The sequence below is a fragment of the Stegodyphus dumicola genome, chromosome 8 (genome assembly GCF_044657685.1).
Source record: "Stegodyphus dumicola isolate Sdum_Otavi_A_Nest chromosome 8, ASM4465768v1".
NCBI lineage: Eukaryota > Metazoa > Arthropoda > Arachnida > Araneae > Eresidae > Stegodyphus > Stegodyphus dumicola.
The window spans coordinates 93,921,487-93,940,239 of record NC_140775.1 but is presented as its reverse complement, the minus strand read 5'-3'; the positions used below and the strand labels follow the sequence as shown (position 1 = coordinate 93,940,239).

Here is an 18,753-nt window from a genome sequence, read left to right as displayed (position 1 = left end):
ATCATTCTTTACTGCTAAAGCTGTAAATAGGTTTGGTGAAAAATCACTAAAATATTGTCCGCATTTGTCCAAATATCCAAATCCAAAACGCTTGTTTTTGTGTTCAATATAAACTATTCCATTTTTAAAAATTACGCTCAAACCTGCTGCTTTAATATTTTTTACAGAAATTAATTGTCCATTTAATTTGGGAACGTAAAGAACATCTTTTAACATTATTTCAACACCATTCTTAGTTTTACCGCAAATATCGCCAATTCCTTCCACTTCTAAAACTGCTGACTTAGACGCACATTTAACAGTTCCAGTCTGAGGCTTAATTGAGATAAACCATTCCTTGTGAGAAGACATATGAGAAGTTGCACCAGAATCAATAATAAATTGATCACGCACAAGGTTTCCAGCCATAAAAGATATTGCAAGGGATGCATACTTATCACTATTTGAATTTGCCTGCTTTTTAGAATTATCAAAACATTCACTTTTGAAATGACCAGTTTTCCCACAGTTATGACAGACGTAGTTCTTTTTTCTACAAAATTTAACAGAATGTCCTTTTCTTTTACAATAAGTACAAAACAAGTCTTTACGAGCAGTAATAAAAACAGAGTTATCTGTATTTGGTTTAGAATACTTATTTTCATTTTTATAATCAAACATAAGAGATTCACAATCAATAAGTCTACTTGTAACAAAATCTAAACTCAAATTATTGCTTGGCTGATTCTCTAGAGATGCCTTAATATTTTCATATTCCTTTGGCAAAGACATTAAAATGTAAATAATAATATCAAAGTCACTTACTTCAGAGCCAGAGACGCGTAGACTACTCACCAGGATCAATATGCTGTCTCATTGACACATCCTTGGATTTCCTTATGGTAGCTAGACACTTATTCGTTAAAACTTGACTCACTGCACCTTTAGCGCTATACGTAGCTTGTAGTTTCTTCCATATTTTACATGCAGTGTCTTCACGTTGAAGAGAAGCAATAACATTATCACTTAGAAGTGCAAGTATTAAGGCATAAGCCTTTTTTGATTTCAAAACATCTGCAACTCTGTCCGCAACTGCTTCTGTTTCCAAAAACGTATCCAATTCCCTTGCCGTAAATACTGCTCGAACTCTTCGACACCAAACAGTAAAGTTATTAACACCGTCAAATGGTGCTACACCAAAAGCTTCCCTTTCACTTCCGGAAAAAGCTATCATTCATGCTACACCAAATCAAAATCACACGAATAATAAATTATTACACTGAAGGTTCAATTAGGGAACTATCAGCGAATTCTAACTTTTGAAGGAACCACGCTCTGCTGTTAAACATAGAAAATGCCGTGGTTCGCAAAACAAATATTTATTACCGAGATATGCAGAGTTACTTGCAAGCAGAAATAAGTAAGTACAAGCACTAGCAGCGATAAGCGGTTACAGAGGTCATATATATACCTTTAGAACAGATCATGGTTTAACAAATCATGAACAAGACACAATAAATAACCAATCAAAAGAAACATACAGAATGGGATTAAGTTTCAGAATAACTCGGACCTGGCTGAAAGCTAATGAATGTTTCGGACGTGACAGAAAGCTGTACTTCCTTTTAACCAATAAGAATGCGATTACAAATATCTCAACACAGCTTTCTAAGAAAAAGTTTTTTGCATATATTTTTTTCTTTTGTGAATTTTCTTTGATTTGCTTTGTTTGCAATTTATTAATTTTAATTGTCTTTGAGATCCACTTGTATTGGTTTGCAAAATATAACTCTATGATGAACTGTATCAGACTGCAAATCTAAACGCACACTTTTCAACTGCTTCATGGTAACTGGTAATAATAAGAAAGACAAGCAGCAAGACACTTACGAACTTACTGATGAAAACAAACCACAGAATTTGGAATTAAACTTTCCTCTCTTGAGAAGTTAAGAAGGAGAGGTCCTGTAATGAATTTGATGGGTTGGGAAGTGGATATTCTCTGATAATTGTTATGTGTTCGTGACAGTGATTGGGAATGAAAGACTGAAAAGGCACCTTTACATCCAAAGAAAGTGTTATTTATTGTATGGTGGGTGATGTTATTCAGTATTTATTCTTTCCATGAAGACTCAGGTGTTAGAAACACTTGTCAGCAGGCACCCGGGTTATAAAACCACATCATGTGTAGAACTCGTACAAAAAAGGCATATCTTTTTCTAACCTAACATGACAAAGTTCGTAATTGAGATAAATCTCGTGAAGGTGCAATTTTAGAGTCTTCAGATACAGCAGACGTTGAGCTAGTTCTATAGATGTCCAGCGGTGTAAATGCAGATGCTGCGTGCTAGCGTCAGAATGGCAAGAGCTTGTCTGAGTTGAAGGCGTCTGTGGTGGTACTTGAGAGAAGTGGGCAGAGCTACTGGTAGTCTTTACCAATGGTGAATCTGAAAAGGAAGTGCATCTACTTGCAAGACAGGCATTGGCTGGGGGGAGGGGTAAATGTAATAACATAATGAACAATATTATTGAATGGTGCGAGTCTATTTTAAAGTAAAAAAGGATCATGGAAGGTAATAAGAGTTACTTCTATTGAATTAAATTAAGATAGATATTATAAGCTGGATGAGATACAATATAACTGAGTTAATTTACGAGATAACATAATTGCAAAACTTATGTGGCAGAGCTTTCTATCAGATGGCGACATATATTTTTCAGAGTCTAGCAGTAGTTATGAAATTAAATGGCCACAGAGAAAACAATCACAGTTTACATATTTAGATGTATAAGGACCGCTTTCGGTCATTTTCTGTTGTCTCTATCCTGGTAATTGTAGTCCAGCTGTGGGATAGAGCTGTTATTCACTTTATGAATATTCTTGAAAAATTTTCTTGCAATTTTCGCAAAGCAGACGTTGATTTTTTCTACATTGAGTTCACGATGAATTGCATCGTTCCTGATGAACCAGGGACAATTTGCCATCTGTCTCAAAGTCATATTTTGCACTTTTTGAATTCTTTTCATAGTTGTGTCACAAAGGAAACCCCAGACTGGACAGGCATAAGTGATGATGGGACTCAAAATGGATTGAAATACAAGAACTTTATTTTGAATAGACAAACTCGAGTTTCGGGCAATTAGGGGGTTGGCTTTCCATGAAGTGAAATGATAAAAGCAGCTGAATACTGTACAAATATGTGGCAGACACATCACAAATTGCGCTTAAGCAACCAGTACTTATGAAAGACACGGAGAGTCATGTTGCTTTAGGATAAAGCCTGATCATAATATGACAGTATCAACGATACAACAAATCATCAGTTTGGGATGTGAAACTGGACTGCATTTTCTATATATTTCTGACATTTTCCCAACAGATTACCATTTTTCTGGTACTTGAGCCTTTTTTTGTCCAAAAAATGCTTTGCCATGGATTTGTCTATTTATCATGCAGTAGAAGAGTTTATCACTTTCAGAGACACTAAATTTTACAGACATGGTTTAAATAACTTGCCTACTATTAGCAATAATACATTTATGCTACTGGAGATTATTTCATTGAAAAGCAGGTATTATTTTCTTCTTTGTCTCTTTTTATTTTAAATTGTTCTTAAAATCATCGATTTTATTTAAAAACCCAGTAATTAAAATTTTTACAAAGTTGTAAATCATGCAAAATATGACAGAAGTTTGGATTTTAAAATTTTTTTTAAGTGTATAATTTTGAATCTTTGGTGATTATAGGTTTGTCCATCGTCTGATGGTAAGAACCATATGAATTTGATTTGTCCTGTTGATGTTGCAAAACAACCTGGTGGAAGTTTGCCAGATATTGAAAGTACACAGTATGCTATCAATTACTTAAAGAGCAAGAGAAAAGGACTAAACAAAGACAAACCATTTTTTATGGGCATTGGATATTATAAACCTCATATTCCTTTTAAATTTCCACGTGAATATTTAGGTTGGTAAACATTTTTTCCATATCTATGTATTTGTACTAATATATATAAAAAAATTATGCATTTATTAAACCTTGGTAAGTTTTGGAAATAATGGAGTATGAAAATACTATTGTAACATTAATGGCAAAATATTTTTATAAAGTAAATGTTAAATATGAATTAAGTTAAAAATTAAAAATTTAATGATTAATTATTGATGAACCAATGAAACAAGGCTGACATCATCAGTAGGCATTAGCCTTCTTTCATTAGACTATTCAGTATTTAGGGAATAATGATTAGCGTTTCTGTTCTTTTAGACCATTTTAGGGTATATTCATTAAAAAAAAATGTAATCTAATACAGAGGCTGTTCGCACACTTTTTAGATGATGCTATTCGAAAAGCTATGCTATTACGCTTTGCTATTAAAAAACATCATCTGCTTGGAAATTTGTGTTTTAACTGTAGCTATATTTTTGAAAGTATTAATTGCTATCTGCTCCTTGACAGTTTTGTTTACATGCAAAATGGCAGTTTTAAAAAAGCAGTGGTTGGAAGGATATGTCTGTGCTCTTTCCAAAGAAAATTATTCATATCTAGTTATTACAAAACACATGAAAGCGATGGTTTTGTGATTTCTAAAGCTGCAATAAATATAATATTGTCAACAAGAAGGGGAAAAAATAAATCAAAGTTTGGATTCAAGGTGAAAAATTGTGCCAGATACATATCCAAGGGAAAAACAGAATGTTTCCAATTTTGCAAAGTAAGACCTTTAATTTTAAAAGAAATTCCACCAAGTCAAAGGACAGTAGGAAAATCATAAAATTGCTCACTGTCAAAGTAAACAAAATGATTACTGCTGATTTGAATGTTTAAAAGGGGAAAAAACATGATGTGAACGATGAAAAATATTGTCATAATAGATGAATATTGTGGTATTTAAATGTCTGAAATAAAAAGAGATCCATTATCATCATCAAAGAGGAGAGGGGAAAAACTTTACACCATGGTTCAAAGAATCTAAGGAAAATTTTTCTAAGGGATTTATGATTGTTGCTGGTTTTTTATCTAACGGCAATTTAAAAATAAAGAGAGTGGCGAAAAATGTTAAAATCAATTCCACGTATTATCAAGAACATGTCTAATACCCAGTTTTCAGATATGAAATATCTTCTCTTTAGCCACTGTGTCATCAGTTAGTAGAACTGCATCAAGACAAAGCAAACAGCCACATGTCAAAATCTACTGTTAATTTCCTGGAACAAATGGAACAAGAAATGGGTGAACTCTTCACTCATAACCCTACTAAATATTTTGATGTATCACCCATGGAGTTTTGTGCTTTTGGACTTTTAAAAAGTGAATTGTCCAAACATTGACCTACAAACCTCCTTGGACTTTGCAAAGCTGTTTAAGAGGATTGGAATAAAATAATCTCTTCTGATGCTACAAAAGGCTCTCTTGTTTTTGAAATTACTGTTGTGTAAAACCTGGGAAAAGTAGACCTAGGCGCACATCATTGCAAAAACTACACTTATTAACAGCACAATACACAAAAAGTAAACCACAGAATACTGGAAAACACAGACAGACTGAACAGCATGAACAGCTAGTGCTTCTACATACACTTGGCTCAGCTTGGTATCTTAAAGAGGCCAACTAGCACTGGCTTGGCGGGAGCATAAAGCATCATTAACAATAATAATATATAAAAGATAGTGAAGAATAAAGGTTATCAAACAGAGCATTTAAAACACAAAAGGTTTAGGTAAAATATTTTAATAAATAGAGGAAAATTGTTTAAAATATCTGCAAACAGCCTCTGTATGTATGCAATTTATGTATGATGGATTTTTCAATTAATGTTTTAATGTAAAGGATAACGAGCTGCTGTTAACTATACATATTTGAATGGGTTAATTACATTTTTATACCAAATGCATGAAACATTTTATCATTTATAAATTTCATCATATTTCAAAATATGCAAGTTTAGTTTTTTTGTTTTGTTGGAATGCTGGCGAAATTTGATTAAAAGTAAATAATATGCACTGTAAATTAATTTTGTTATATTCTCTTCCCTTTCATAAATCTTTATTTTCTTATTTTTCCCCTCTTATGTTTTATTATGTAGGAGAAGAAGGTGTAACAGCTTTAAATAATATTAAAATCTTGTAGTTTAAATAATTTAAATAGATGAACATTAAGGTATTTGTGAATGGCAATATTTGAAACCAGACTCGAGTGCCCCGTGCGACTCTCGCACGAAGAATGTAATTTATTTTTAAATGTTAGAATATGTTTTCTCTTCTTGTTTGTATGTTGCCATTTTTTGAGTGTTAAATAAACGTTATTGCTGTTTTCCATCATTGGAGTTGCTTCATTTCGCCAAAGAAGTATTACAAAGGCTTGTTGTGTTTTTTAACCTTAAAATGCAAGGAAATGTTTCTTTTCATGTAAGAATTTTCTTCTATAAATAAGGCATATGTTAGCTCTGGTTTTATTTAGTTAGTTTACCAACAAAAGGTCCTCTCGTGTGGATTGGGGGGAGACCCTCAGATCCTCCTCCGGGGTGCTCTCCCTCGAAATTGAGGGTGGAAAATGGAAGTCCAACCTCTCTTCAGAGTAGGCTTTGGCAACCATTGTTCCATGTGATATAGGCACAACAACAACTAGCAAAACATAACCATAGCTCAATGACAGCAATTGCTTATACTAAAATTTTAAGATATGCTCAAACAGCAAAAAATAAAGCAAGACCACAAAAATTATAAATATTCTTATCAAATATTTTCAATCTGACTTTTATATGCTCATTACCTAAGTGATGTTTTGAACTTGCTAATTTTTGCAGATAAATTTCATGTGGATATCCAGGAAAATACTTATATTCAATGCAACAGATTTGGGACTCAGAAAACCATTCTTTCTAATATAATGGAGCAATATCACATTATCTAAAATCATCACTTTTGTACATGAATATTTTGGTGACCATGTCATTTGGCCATGGCTTACGGCCACCAAAGCTTCCAAATTTTTTTATTGGGTTACCTTAAAGAAAAAGCTTACAATAAAAGCTTGGAATACTTCTGCAACTAAAAATCAACACTAAAGAAATTGCAATAAATATCCAACATCATATATTGAAAAAAGTAACAAGAAATACTTCATGTTGATTTTTTTTTTCCTTCATGTTTGTTTACGAGCATTTTATCACATTTTCCCTTTTAGCTTTGCATGGTTCTAAAATGTGAGTTGCATTTTATATGGTTCAGCCATGTAAAATTTTTTGAAAACTTAATTTTGCTGTTATAGCTGTTTGCGTGTTTTCAAAGTAGGACTACATTTTGTTTGTAAAAATTAATGTATATAGTCAATTTTAGCCAAAATAGATGTGTTCCTACAGCTAATTTGTGTTCTTTAAAACACTTATTAGTTGACTGAGTTTTGTGTGGGACCCACTCTATTATAAATATTAGAAAAACTGTATACATGCATTAGTAGAATGACATAAAATGGAATTTGTATGTTTTTTTAGGAATGAGAGGAATAAAATTTTGAATAATTGTACGCAAACTAGATAATTAATCCATTGATTTGGGCTTTCTCCAATCCCAAAGTTGATGCATATTTTTCTTTTAGCCTGAATGTACACTAGTTTGTTCACAGGAATGTGCCCTTTTGTAAAAACTAAATAGTGTAACATATAGTTTTGAAATAATATTTTGGAATTTAAAAATTAAATTTATGAAATTCCTATCTTATCAAATATCAAATCTGAAATATCAGAATTAGCTTTGCCTGGCTACATCTGCTAATTCTTAATGAAGATTCTACGAGGGCAATCCCCCCAAAAAAAGGTCTCCTATATTTTTAGATATACAAAGAACCGTTTATTTTCTATAATTGCTACATCACTTTAAAGATTGAAGAATGCTTTATTTTTCAACATAATCGCCATTTCAATCGATGCATTTTTGTAGACACTGTGGCAGTTTTACAATGCCCATGTCATACCAGCTTGCCTCCATGCCCTTCAGGAAGCATTGAACCTCATCTTTCACCTCATCATCAGTGACCATCATCCAGACAAATGTTCCTTCAACTTAGGGAACAGGTGGAAATCGCTGGGTGCCCGTTGCCGTTTGTGGTCTTCTGTCAGCATACGCAGCACCCATCTTGCACACACCTTCCGATATTGCAACTTTTCCTGTGTTAAAATCCTGTGGATGGTGCTTCTGGAAACCTCAGGAACCAAAATGCAGAGAGCATCCAGAGTGATCCTCCGAATTTTACGCATGAGTTCCTCAACTTTTGCGATTGTCTCATCAGCAATTGACAGCCTCCCGCTTCTTTCTTCATCGTGAATTTCAGTATGACCAGCTGTAAACTCTCTATGCCACTTGTGAACATTTTTGACATCCATGCATGACTGTCCATACACTTCCATCAATAGGCGGTGAATTTCAACCGGTTTAACGCCTTTTGCGTTCAAAAATCGAACAACTGCGCGCACTTCGCACTTGGAGATAACGTTTGTCGGGAGCTCCATTTCGAATGGCTGCCAAGCCAAGACTGAGCATCCGAGCGAAGCGCCTGCGTGCTTATGTAGTAGCGGAGAAGGCTCCACTCACAACAGTGTTGCCAACAACCGTATTAAAACTTTCTCTACGTCCCCCAAAAATAAGAGACCTTTTTTTTTTGGGATTGCCCTCGTATATGTTTAATCACTTTTATTTCCAGATCTTTATCCAATAGATTCTATGGATCTAGCTCCTAATAATACATTACCACCAAAACTACCTGAAATAGCATGGAATCCATGGACTGATATCAGATTAAGAGAAGATGTAGAGAATTTGAATGTTAACTTTCCCTACGGCCCTCTTCCTGAGGACTTTCAGGTATGACTTATGAAACTTCTGTTCTTAAAAAAGTATTTATGTATGCTTTAAATACACAAGACTTGATATTATTTGGTACATTATAGTTAGTTCCTTGCTTAAAGGCTATTTGCCATGGAGAAGTTTCTTTGTGATGAGCTTCCTAAATGACAATTACTTATTTTTATACTTTGCATGCAGAAATTTATAAACATCCCATTTAAAAACTGGCAGTTGAATCTTATATGAACCTCCCTTTATATTTACTTAAGGTTGGTGAGCTATTTTATGCAAAGCAAAAGCAGATAAATTGTGATGTTCTAACAATAAAATAAGCAACTTCTTAAACTCCTATAATATTTTAATATTTATCAACAAATACCATGTGCAGATTTAAAGAAATATCCAATGCTTTAGCCCCTCCCCCCAAAAAAAACACTTCCGTAGCTGTTCATTAATAAATACTACATCTTTTGTAAGAGCTGTCAACAAGCTTGTAAGTCAAGAACATGCCTTTCACATTATGTTTATGTAATTAAAATTCAAGTGCATGTGAATCATCTCTGTCTGATATCAAGTAGAAGATATATGTAAAAGGTCACACCTACTTGTGCCTCAAAGGAAATCCTATGGAATAATAATTCCATCTTGGGCTAAAAATATTAGTTTCTAAAATATTCCCAAACTGTGATTTGAATGCATGATGGATGGGGGTGAATGAGAAAATGCTTTGTCACACCTATGTGCCAGTCGGGAAGTGAGTGCACTTCATACTGGCACATCTGCATGACAATTAGTGTAAAAGGGCTATTGCATCTTATTAGAAAAAAGCTTGATTTCTCAATTTGGTTTTAAATTGCATGTGTTATCATTCTGGTTCACAGAATGTAGAAGTATCCATTTTCAGACTTTTTAACCTTCTAAGTGGCAAGACTGTATATATACGGCTTAGAATATTTTTCGTGATATCTGTAAGAATGTATATATATGTGCATATTAAAATATGTCAAAGAAATTAAGGCAATATATCAAAAGAAAACAAATCCAGGTATGAAATGCCAGGAGAGTTTTTACAATAAAATCACAAAAATAATTTGTTCTCATAGTAGTTTTGGGAAATTTGTGCTTCCTTAGTGAAAACCCTGGCCACTCAGGGTTAAGTCATACATAATTGTTTAAATATGTTCACATTGCTCATGGGTCTTTTGCAGACTTTTTTACCACTTGTACATACTTATTGTTATAATTCCTTCCACTTACCTTGAATACTTTTGAAGCTAAGACTATTTACCACATTACCATTCAAATAGCTAGGTAGCTCATATCTTGCCACCCTGTTAAAAATTGCTACATTGTTCTTTAACATTCTTGTTATTTAACATGTAAGGAGTTTTAATATATAAAATCTACTACATTTATTTTTAGTCATTTTCATCTTGCATTTTTCCATACATGAATATGCCATCCAATGCATGCAATAAAGCAAATATTGGTCATTCCTTTACTTTGTATACAAGCTCTTTTTCTTTCTGATAGATGCAAGTAAGCATTTCTGAAAATTCTTTGTCTTCATACATACCTTCAAAGGAAGAAAGGTTCCTACCCTTTTATATATCATGCCCTACCACCTTTGATGTTCGTTCCCTAACAGTACTGTTATATGGGAATCTAGAGAACTTATTGTTAAGAAACAATAATTTTTCCGTATCTGTTATTTGGAAATCATTTTTGATAGAATTTAATGACAGACAAAAATTATTGTGATAAACTTGTAAATTTAAAGTCTTCATAATGATGAAGGAATAGAAGCATTTTACAGAAATATTTTATTTCATAAACATTAAAAGTGAAAGGAAATTATATCTTTATTTCATTAAATTTTATAATATAAATGAGGTGCCTAGTCACAAAGAAATTTTCACTGAAATCTTCAGTCAATTAGAATGTATGGTTTTAAAGGTTTGTTTCTTGTTTGCATGGCAAATAATCATAATTTGAATTTTTTAAGTCATTGTGTTAATTTTTATGTTGTAGTTTTTTTTTTTTTTTTTGTTCCATTTATGTAGTGTTAAGTGCTGTGATGGGATAGTGATTCTGTTATTAAACTGATGGATCTCTGCTTTCTGCAGATTCCTTATTATACTTTATTTTAATAATTAAATGATAATGTCCTCACACTTAAATAAAAATTAACATTACAAAATACAGTAAAATAAAAACAAACAAAAAAAAATTAAATATGTCAGGTATAAATTAAAGAATAAGAGTTTTGCATGTTTAAGAATTTTATGTTCATACTGTAGTCCCCATATATTTAATAATGTTAACAGCTCCCATGAAAAACCAAGTCTGTGGCATCACTGAATACTGTATTAAAGCAAATCTTCTATAAATATTTTAGATTCTTGCTTATGTTAGTGAATTTTGTAATTGTATTATTTATCTAGAAACAAAACTGCAGTATCCAGGGCCAAGTAAATTAACTATTTTTTAAAACAGTTTGACTATAAAAGGATACTCATTTTTCCTTTCTAATTTTTGCATCAGTTTTTTTTTTCGGGGGGGGGGATTAAAGTTATTTTTATCTCTGCATATAATAGAAGAAAGAGTCTGTGTGTCTTTCGTTCAGGCTGTGCGTAAGCTAACAGACCCAGGGCTACGAAATTTGGTATACAGGTGCATCTAGACAAGAGAGTGTGCACCTCAAAGCGATTTTTTTTTTTTCAAAATTTGAATTTTTTTTATTTTTATTTTTTGATTTTATCACATCATTTTAAATAGTTTCATTCTTTTCGTAATGTGGTTTTGGCAACAGTTTTTCATTCAATGCTTTGGATACTGGACTGCTGACTGTTGAAAATATAAGATAAAATGCTACTTTTTTTCTTTTGATTTTCGGTCACGCAACACATGCATTGCAATCTTCTTATTCTGATGTGTATGTGTCTCGCGAGGCACAACAGAAAGAATTTCCTTTTCTCCCCTCTCTCTTTATTAGCTAATGGCAAAGAGGTTTGTATATTTTGAATTATGTCACCTACAAAGCACAATTTCGATTGGTTATTGCTTTCTGATGATAGTTTCATTCTTTTAGAAATGTAGTTTTGGCAACAGTTTTTCCTTCATTGCTTTGGATACTGGACTACTGACTGTTTTCTCTTGAAAATATGAGAGTTATTGCTTATTTCATTGTAATTTTTTTATATTATGTTTTAATTATATAAAAAGTTTTGTATGATTTTTTTTTAGGAAACAAAATTCTTAACTTCCTTTATACGATTCGAATTCTTAAGATTTTTTAATGGGAAGTTGGTTAATTTATTTATTAGGATAATTAATGTTTGTATTAAGGGATATTGCTTATTTCATTATAATTTTGTTATATGTAATACATTTAAAAAAAAATGAGGAAGTTGTTATGCAGAGTAAAATTCTGTGCAGTTTTTAAGTTTAACGTTTAGTGTTCCCTTTTGGCAGTTTTCTGGTACATTTTAAAAGCCAGATGAAGGTTGGCCATGTAGCTATTAGTATTTTAAATAAATAACAGAATTTAAATTTAAAAATTTAAATTCTTAACAAATACGTATAAAAGTAAAAAAGGAAAAAAGCCAAAATAATTTAAAATAATTTAAAAATATGCAAACATGTAAAAGATTTAATTCTCGAACTATTCTACAATATCATTTAAATTCAGAAGCATAAGCAAATCAAGTGCAAAATCTATTCATGAAAATAAATCTACTAATTTAATAAATTAAAATTAAACAATTTTTTTAAAAAATGCATATGTGAATGATCGTAGAGTAGGCAGGAGACAGACTTATCAAGGGGAATTTGCCTCCAAACCTAACTCTCCAATCATTCAATTCGTGTTTCGTTATTCATGCAGGCAAGGGTAAAAGTCAAAACCAAAAGTAATTCCAATAAAGTGGTACCCTTAAAAATTAACATTTAAGAATTAAAGTTCAAAAAGGAAAATACTAATTAAGTCTTTTGAGAAACAAGTAAGTAAAGTTAAGAATTAAACTTTTTCTTAAAAAATTAAATTTTTTAAAAATTAATTTTTTATAAAATAATAAAAAAATCTAGAAACCAATGTATTTTAGAAATCCTTGTCTACAGAAACTTCCCCTACACGAATATGCATATCAATAAAAAGAAACTATAAAAGAACTATACATAATCCATATAAACCAATAAGAAATAAAAAAACAAAAAGAAACAAAAAGAACTAATTCACAATTTTTAAAATAAATATATATTTAAAAATATAATTTCATATTTAGAAAATACTTAGATACTACATAAAAAATTTTTTTAAAAAATACTTAAAGCAAGTAAATAGTAAGTTTTAATTCTAACTTACCTACTATATGAGTGTTGGGGTCTGCAAAAGTGTTGTGAAAGAGAAGTAAGTGTGTTCTGCAAATTATATAGATGGCGTTTATGTAGGTAAAGTTGAGTGTTAAGCTGCTATCTTTGTTATAGTAAAAAATTTTTTGTAAATATTAATATTAATATTAAATTTAATTAAATTAATCCTAAAGGTAGTAATATCAATTATTTAGGGAGTTAAGTAACTGAGCCAATCAAGAGATGTATGTTTGCTTGAAGGAAATTAAAGTGAAGTGGTATGTGAAAAAAAAAATGTAAACTGTTTGTAATTTGAAATGTGTGTTCTGTTGAAAAATTGTGAAAATTGTTAAAAAAATTTAAGTGAAACATATTTTGATTTCATGGATAAATTTCATCAACATATTATAACAGGCAATTTAGCAATAGTTCAAAACCAACATTTAAGAATTTTAATGGAAAAAGGTACCAAATTTAGACCAGTACTAAAAATTAACAAACATCACAGTTTTAAAAGTTTTGTAAAAAATATAGATGAATTTATAGTTAAAACTAGTTTCAAATTAAATATTCCAAATTCTACCTTTATGGCATGGAAACATGCAGTATTAGAAGAATTCAAGCAAAAAATTCAAAGAATTGAATTTAATAGCCATTTACAGTGGAATATTCTCATACCTCTTTTACAGGATTTAAAACAAAAGTTCATAATTACCAAAATTGACAAAGCCAATAATAACTTTAGCATAATATGAAAATTTTTTTATGTCTCATGAATTAATACTGAACTCAATAATTCCATTACTTACAAACTCACCAATCTGCAAGAAAATGTTATTGCAAAAAAGCTAAAAGCATTTCATAAGAAACTGTAAATTTCACAACCATCTAACTACAATAGATTAGCAAATCTATATTCTCTCCCAAAATTTCATAAATCACCACTCAAATTTTGATTTATTGCTAATGGTACAAATAATTATAAAAAGAATATAGATTACATATTTGCAATTATACTTAAAAAATCTGTAATTTAATCCAACATCTCGTTAACAAACAACACAATTATAGTTGGATTATTTATAATAATGCTCCAGTTCTCAGCAGTTTTAAAAGTTTAACAATCAAGAACATTAACTGCTATGACTTTGAAAACCTTTATACTTCTCTACCATTAGAAGAAATTTTTACTAGTTTAATGCAACTCCCACAACTTTTTCCTGGCATACTTAACATCCTTTGTATTGAAAGATGGAATACTTATCTGAATTGTGCATTATTTAATAACTACATTAAATACAATAATAAGATCTTTCAGCAAGTTAGAGGAATTCCTATGGGAGCAAACAGTTCTACACAAATTTGTAACCTATTTCTTTTTACATTTGAATATAAATTCCAACTCAGTTTAAATAAAAATGAATTAAAGCTATTTGCTCATACTTTTAGATACATAGATGATATTATAACTTTCAATAATAATTCTACTTTTGAGAAATTCAAAATTTACCCAAATAGTTTAACACTTAATAAAACGAATACGAATCAAGATACTATTGAATTCCTAGACCTGCAAATTATTAAACACAACAAAATTAAATTATTTGATAAAAGAAGGAATTTCCATTTTCCTACTATTAAAATAATTAATTGGAACTCCAATATCTCTAGAAAAGTAATAGAAAACACGTTTCATAGCCAAATTATCAGAATAAAAAATAAATGTACTGAAAATGACGATTTAAAGGAAGAAATCATAAAACTAATTAATGTACAAGTTGGTAACCAAGTACCACCAAAATTTATTAATTTATATATTAAAAAGGCAGGCCTTGACTTTACTTTATAATTTTTTTGGCTCTTTTGGATATGATAACATTACCTTAAACCTTAACTGGAGGGTAATGAAGGATATAAAAAGAGTAGAGAAATTATTGTAAATTTTTATTGTAAATATTTTGTAAATATGTATATTTAATCAATACTGGATTCTTTCCTTTTACTAATAAAGGGCCAACTCTTTTCAAAAGTCTCAATTATAGCCCGAATTGAGTGAAGATTTTAATCTTCTTCTAATTTTCCATACTTTAGCCAGTATTTAGTTAAGTTTTGATATACTACCAATTAAATCAAGTTCATTAAACTTTTAATATTTTCTTTCCTCAAATTTAAGTTTTATTTAACTTCCTAAAGGAGTTTTTGAGAAATTTCTGGGAATTTTTAGAGGTTTTTTAAGAACTTCATTTCAAAAAAATTTTGGGAAATTTTACTTTAAAACTTTAATATTAAAACCTTTCAGTTTTTCTTAATTACTTTAATTTTTTGCAATTTTCACACACAATATCTTTCACTTAATTTTTTAACAATTTTCACAATTTTTCAACAGAACACACATTTCAAATTACAAACAGTTTACATTTTTTTTTTTCACATACCACTTCACTTAAATTTCCTTCAAGCAAACATACATCTCTTGATTGGCTCAGTTACTTAACTCCCTAAATAATTGATATTACTACCTTTAGGATTTTTAATTTAATTTAATTTAATTAATATTAATATTTACAAAAAATTTTTTACTGTAACAAAGATAGCAGCTTGACACTCAACTTTACCTACATAAGCGCCATCTATATAATTTGCAGAACACACTTACTTCTCTTTCACAACACTTTTGCAGACCCCCAACACTCATATAGTAGGTAAATTAGAATTAAAACTTACTATTTACTTGCTTTAAGTATTTTTTTTTTTAATTTTTATGTAGTATCTAAGTATTTTCTAAATATGAAATTATATTTTTAAATATATATTTATTTTAAAAATTGTGAATTAGTTCTTTTTGTTTTTTATTTCTTATTGGTTTATATGGATTATGTATAGTTCTTTTATAGTTTCTTTTTATTGATATGCATATTCGTGTAGGGGAAGTTTCTGTAGACAAGGATTTCTAAAATACATTGGTTTCTAGATTTTTTTATTTTATAAAAAATTAATTTTTAAAAAAGTTAATTTTTTAAGAAAAAGTTTAATTCTTAACTTTACTTGCTTGTTTCTCAAAAGACTTAATTAGTATTTTCCTTTTGGAACTTTTAATTCTTAAATGTTAATACTTAAATGTTTATTTCTAAGGGTACCACTTTATTGGAATTACTTTTGGTTTTGATTTTTACCCTTGCCTGCATGAATGACGAAACACGAATTGAATGATTGGAGAGTTAGGTTTGGAGGCAACTTCTTCCCCTTGATAACTCTGTCTCCTGCCTACTCTACGATCATTCACATATGCATTTTTTAAAAAAATTGTTAATTTTAATTTTAATTTATTAAATTAATAGATTTATTTTCATGAATAGATTTTGCACTTGATTTGCTTATGCTTCTGAATTTAAATGATATTGTAGATTAGTTCGAGAATTATATCTTTTACATGTTTGCATATTTTAAAATTATTTTAAATTATTTTGGCTTTTTTCCTTTTTTTAGAATTTAAATTTGCTTTTTTACTCTTTTACTTTTATACGTATTTGTTAAGAATTTAAATTTGTTTAAATTTAAATTTCATTCCTTGCAGCAATAGCGCAAAGATTATTTAATTAAATATGTATTTAAATTTAATTTTTTTAATTAATTTCAATTTATTCTTATGTAACAGAATTTAAATAAACTTTGTTATAAGCTATTTAAAATATAAGTAAAGGCATTATGTAACAAGAAATAAACTAACATTAAGTGGTCTGCAATGATGTGTCATGTTATATTTTAAATTTAGTATGTCTATGTATAGTAAATATAACTTAATTTTGAAAAATTTTTAGCAAGAAATTATTATTATAAGTATGCTATTGTTATTATTACTAAATAATTTGTTTACTAGTGAAGTGCATTACAATGAAAGTTCAGCCTTAATAGTTTTAAATTATTCTGCAGAAACTAGCTCGCCAAGGTTACTATGCTTCATTATCTTACATGGATGACCAATTAGGAAAGTTATTAAAAGCTTTAGAGGATACTGGATATGCTGAACATACTGTCATTATTTTAATTGGAGACCATGGTAATATAACAATGCTAATTTTTTACTTTAGTAATTGTTTTTCATTTTAAATTAGTAATTGTTTTCATAATTTTTTAACTCTTTTCTCATACTCTAAATTTAGTTTTTTTTTTTTTTTTTTTTTTTTTTTTTCACTTATATTGTGCTAATGTATCTCATGCCAGTCGAAAAGTGATATCCTTTTAAGTCAAATAAAATGTTTGAAAAGTAGTAGTTTTAATCCAAATTTAAAAAGCTGATTTTTGATATAAAAACAATTTTTTATTATATAAAACATATTTCTTATTTTGAAATTGTGGCAGATATATATTATTCTTCATTTTTTTTAACCGTGCTTAATTTTTGCTTTAATTTGTGTTATATATACATATATTAAAAGTTTTTCATCAAAAGCCTGTTGACTTCTTAAAAACAAAAAAGTGATTTTTTGACCTTTCATGATTTAGCAAGTGTTGTAATATGACTGAGGTGATTGCTCAATAATTGCATATAATTTAAAGGATAGATGTGGTTGATCCTCCATTGTCATTTTGTAAATAATACCTTCCATTCCAGAATTTATCTTTAAATACTTTTTAAAACAATAAAGCTGTTTGACATAATTTCATCACAATTAATAGTGGAAAAATACAGTGTTTAAAATTTCATACATTGTATTGAAAAATCAATGAATTTCATGTCTGATTTTGTTTATTACTTAGATGGAATATATTGAAAGTATTTAATTTCTTTTCTAAATGTGTGTTTTTATGCATGTAAAATTAATTTTAAAGTTATACTTTTAAATATTAAAAATATATATAAATATAATTATATTTCTGCTGACATTTTATTATAAATGGATTTCAGTGTCAGTGATTGCAAATATTTCAGATGCACTAATGATCGCTTCTGATACTATATACTCTTTTCATGCAATTAAAAAGGGAATTTATTTGGACTTAACTAATTTTATGATACAGTTGATTGCTGAAGAGAAGGGTTGTTTAATATGCAAATATTATGCAAAAAGTTTTCTTAGTTTGGCAAAAACTTAATTTCAGAGTTATTGAGGAGAAAGGTATGATATTGGTATTATAGTTCAAATAGCAATGCTTTGGAAAATCAAAATTGAGGGATATTTTTTTTTTTTTTAATAGTCCTATGTGGTTGGCAAATTGTTGTGTTTTCAAATGGTACTATGATTACTTTACTATCAGCACTGCACATCCAATGCGAATTACATGGCTAGACTGAAATTTTCTTAAAACACACCTGGAAAATTTGGGAATTTCATTCTCATGTTTGAGTGGCAACCCTGTTTAAATTAGTGTTGATGTAACTCATTAAAAGAAATGAATTCAAGCTCTTTTATGTATTGGTAAATCTTTGTTGCCTTTTGCTTTATCATATTACCATTCAAAGGAAAATTCATTTAAGAGCAATTTTCTATCTATAACATCAAACACTTTTCCACTTTAGCGATTAAAGTATATTTTATGTCAGCAGTTTTATTCAAACTTACTAAAGATGCAGAGGAAATTCTA

The 18,753-nt window shown here is 29.6% G+C and overlaps 1 protein-coding gene across 2 annotated transcripts in view; it reads left to right on the top strand.

Annotated features, from left to right (window-relative positions):
• The window catches only part of LOC118181385 (iduronate 2-sulfatase-like), a 75,483-nt gene that overhangs the window by 40,536 nt on the left and 16,194 nt on the right, over positions 1–18,753 (top strand). For both annotated transcript variants that reach the window (XM_035350512.2, XM_035350513.2), the window contains exons 5-7: positions 3,727–3,946; positions 8,678–8,838; positions 17,101–17,227. In XM_035350512.2, coding sequence (XP_035206403.2) covers positions 3,727–3,946; positions 8,678–8,838; positions 17,101–17,227 — 508 coding nt within the window. The remainder of the gene's footprint in view (positions 1–3,726; positions 3,947–8,677; positions 8,839–17,100; positions 17,228–18,753) is intronic.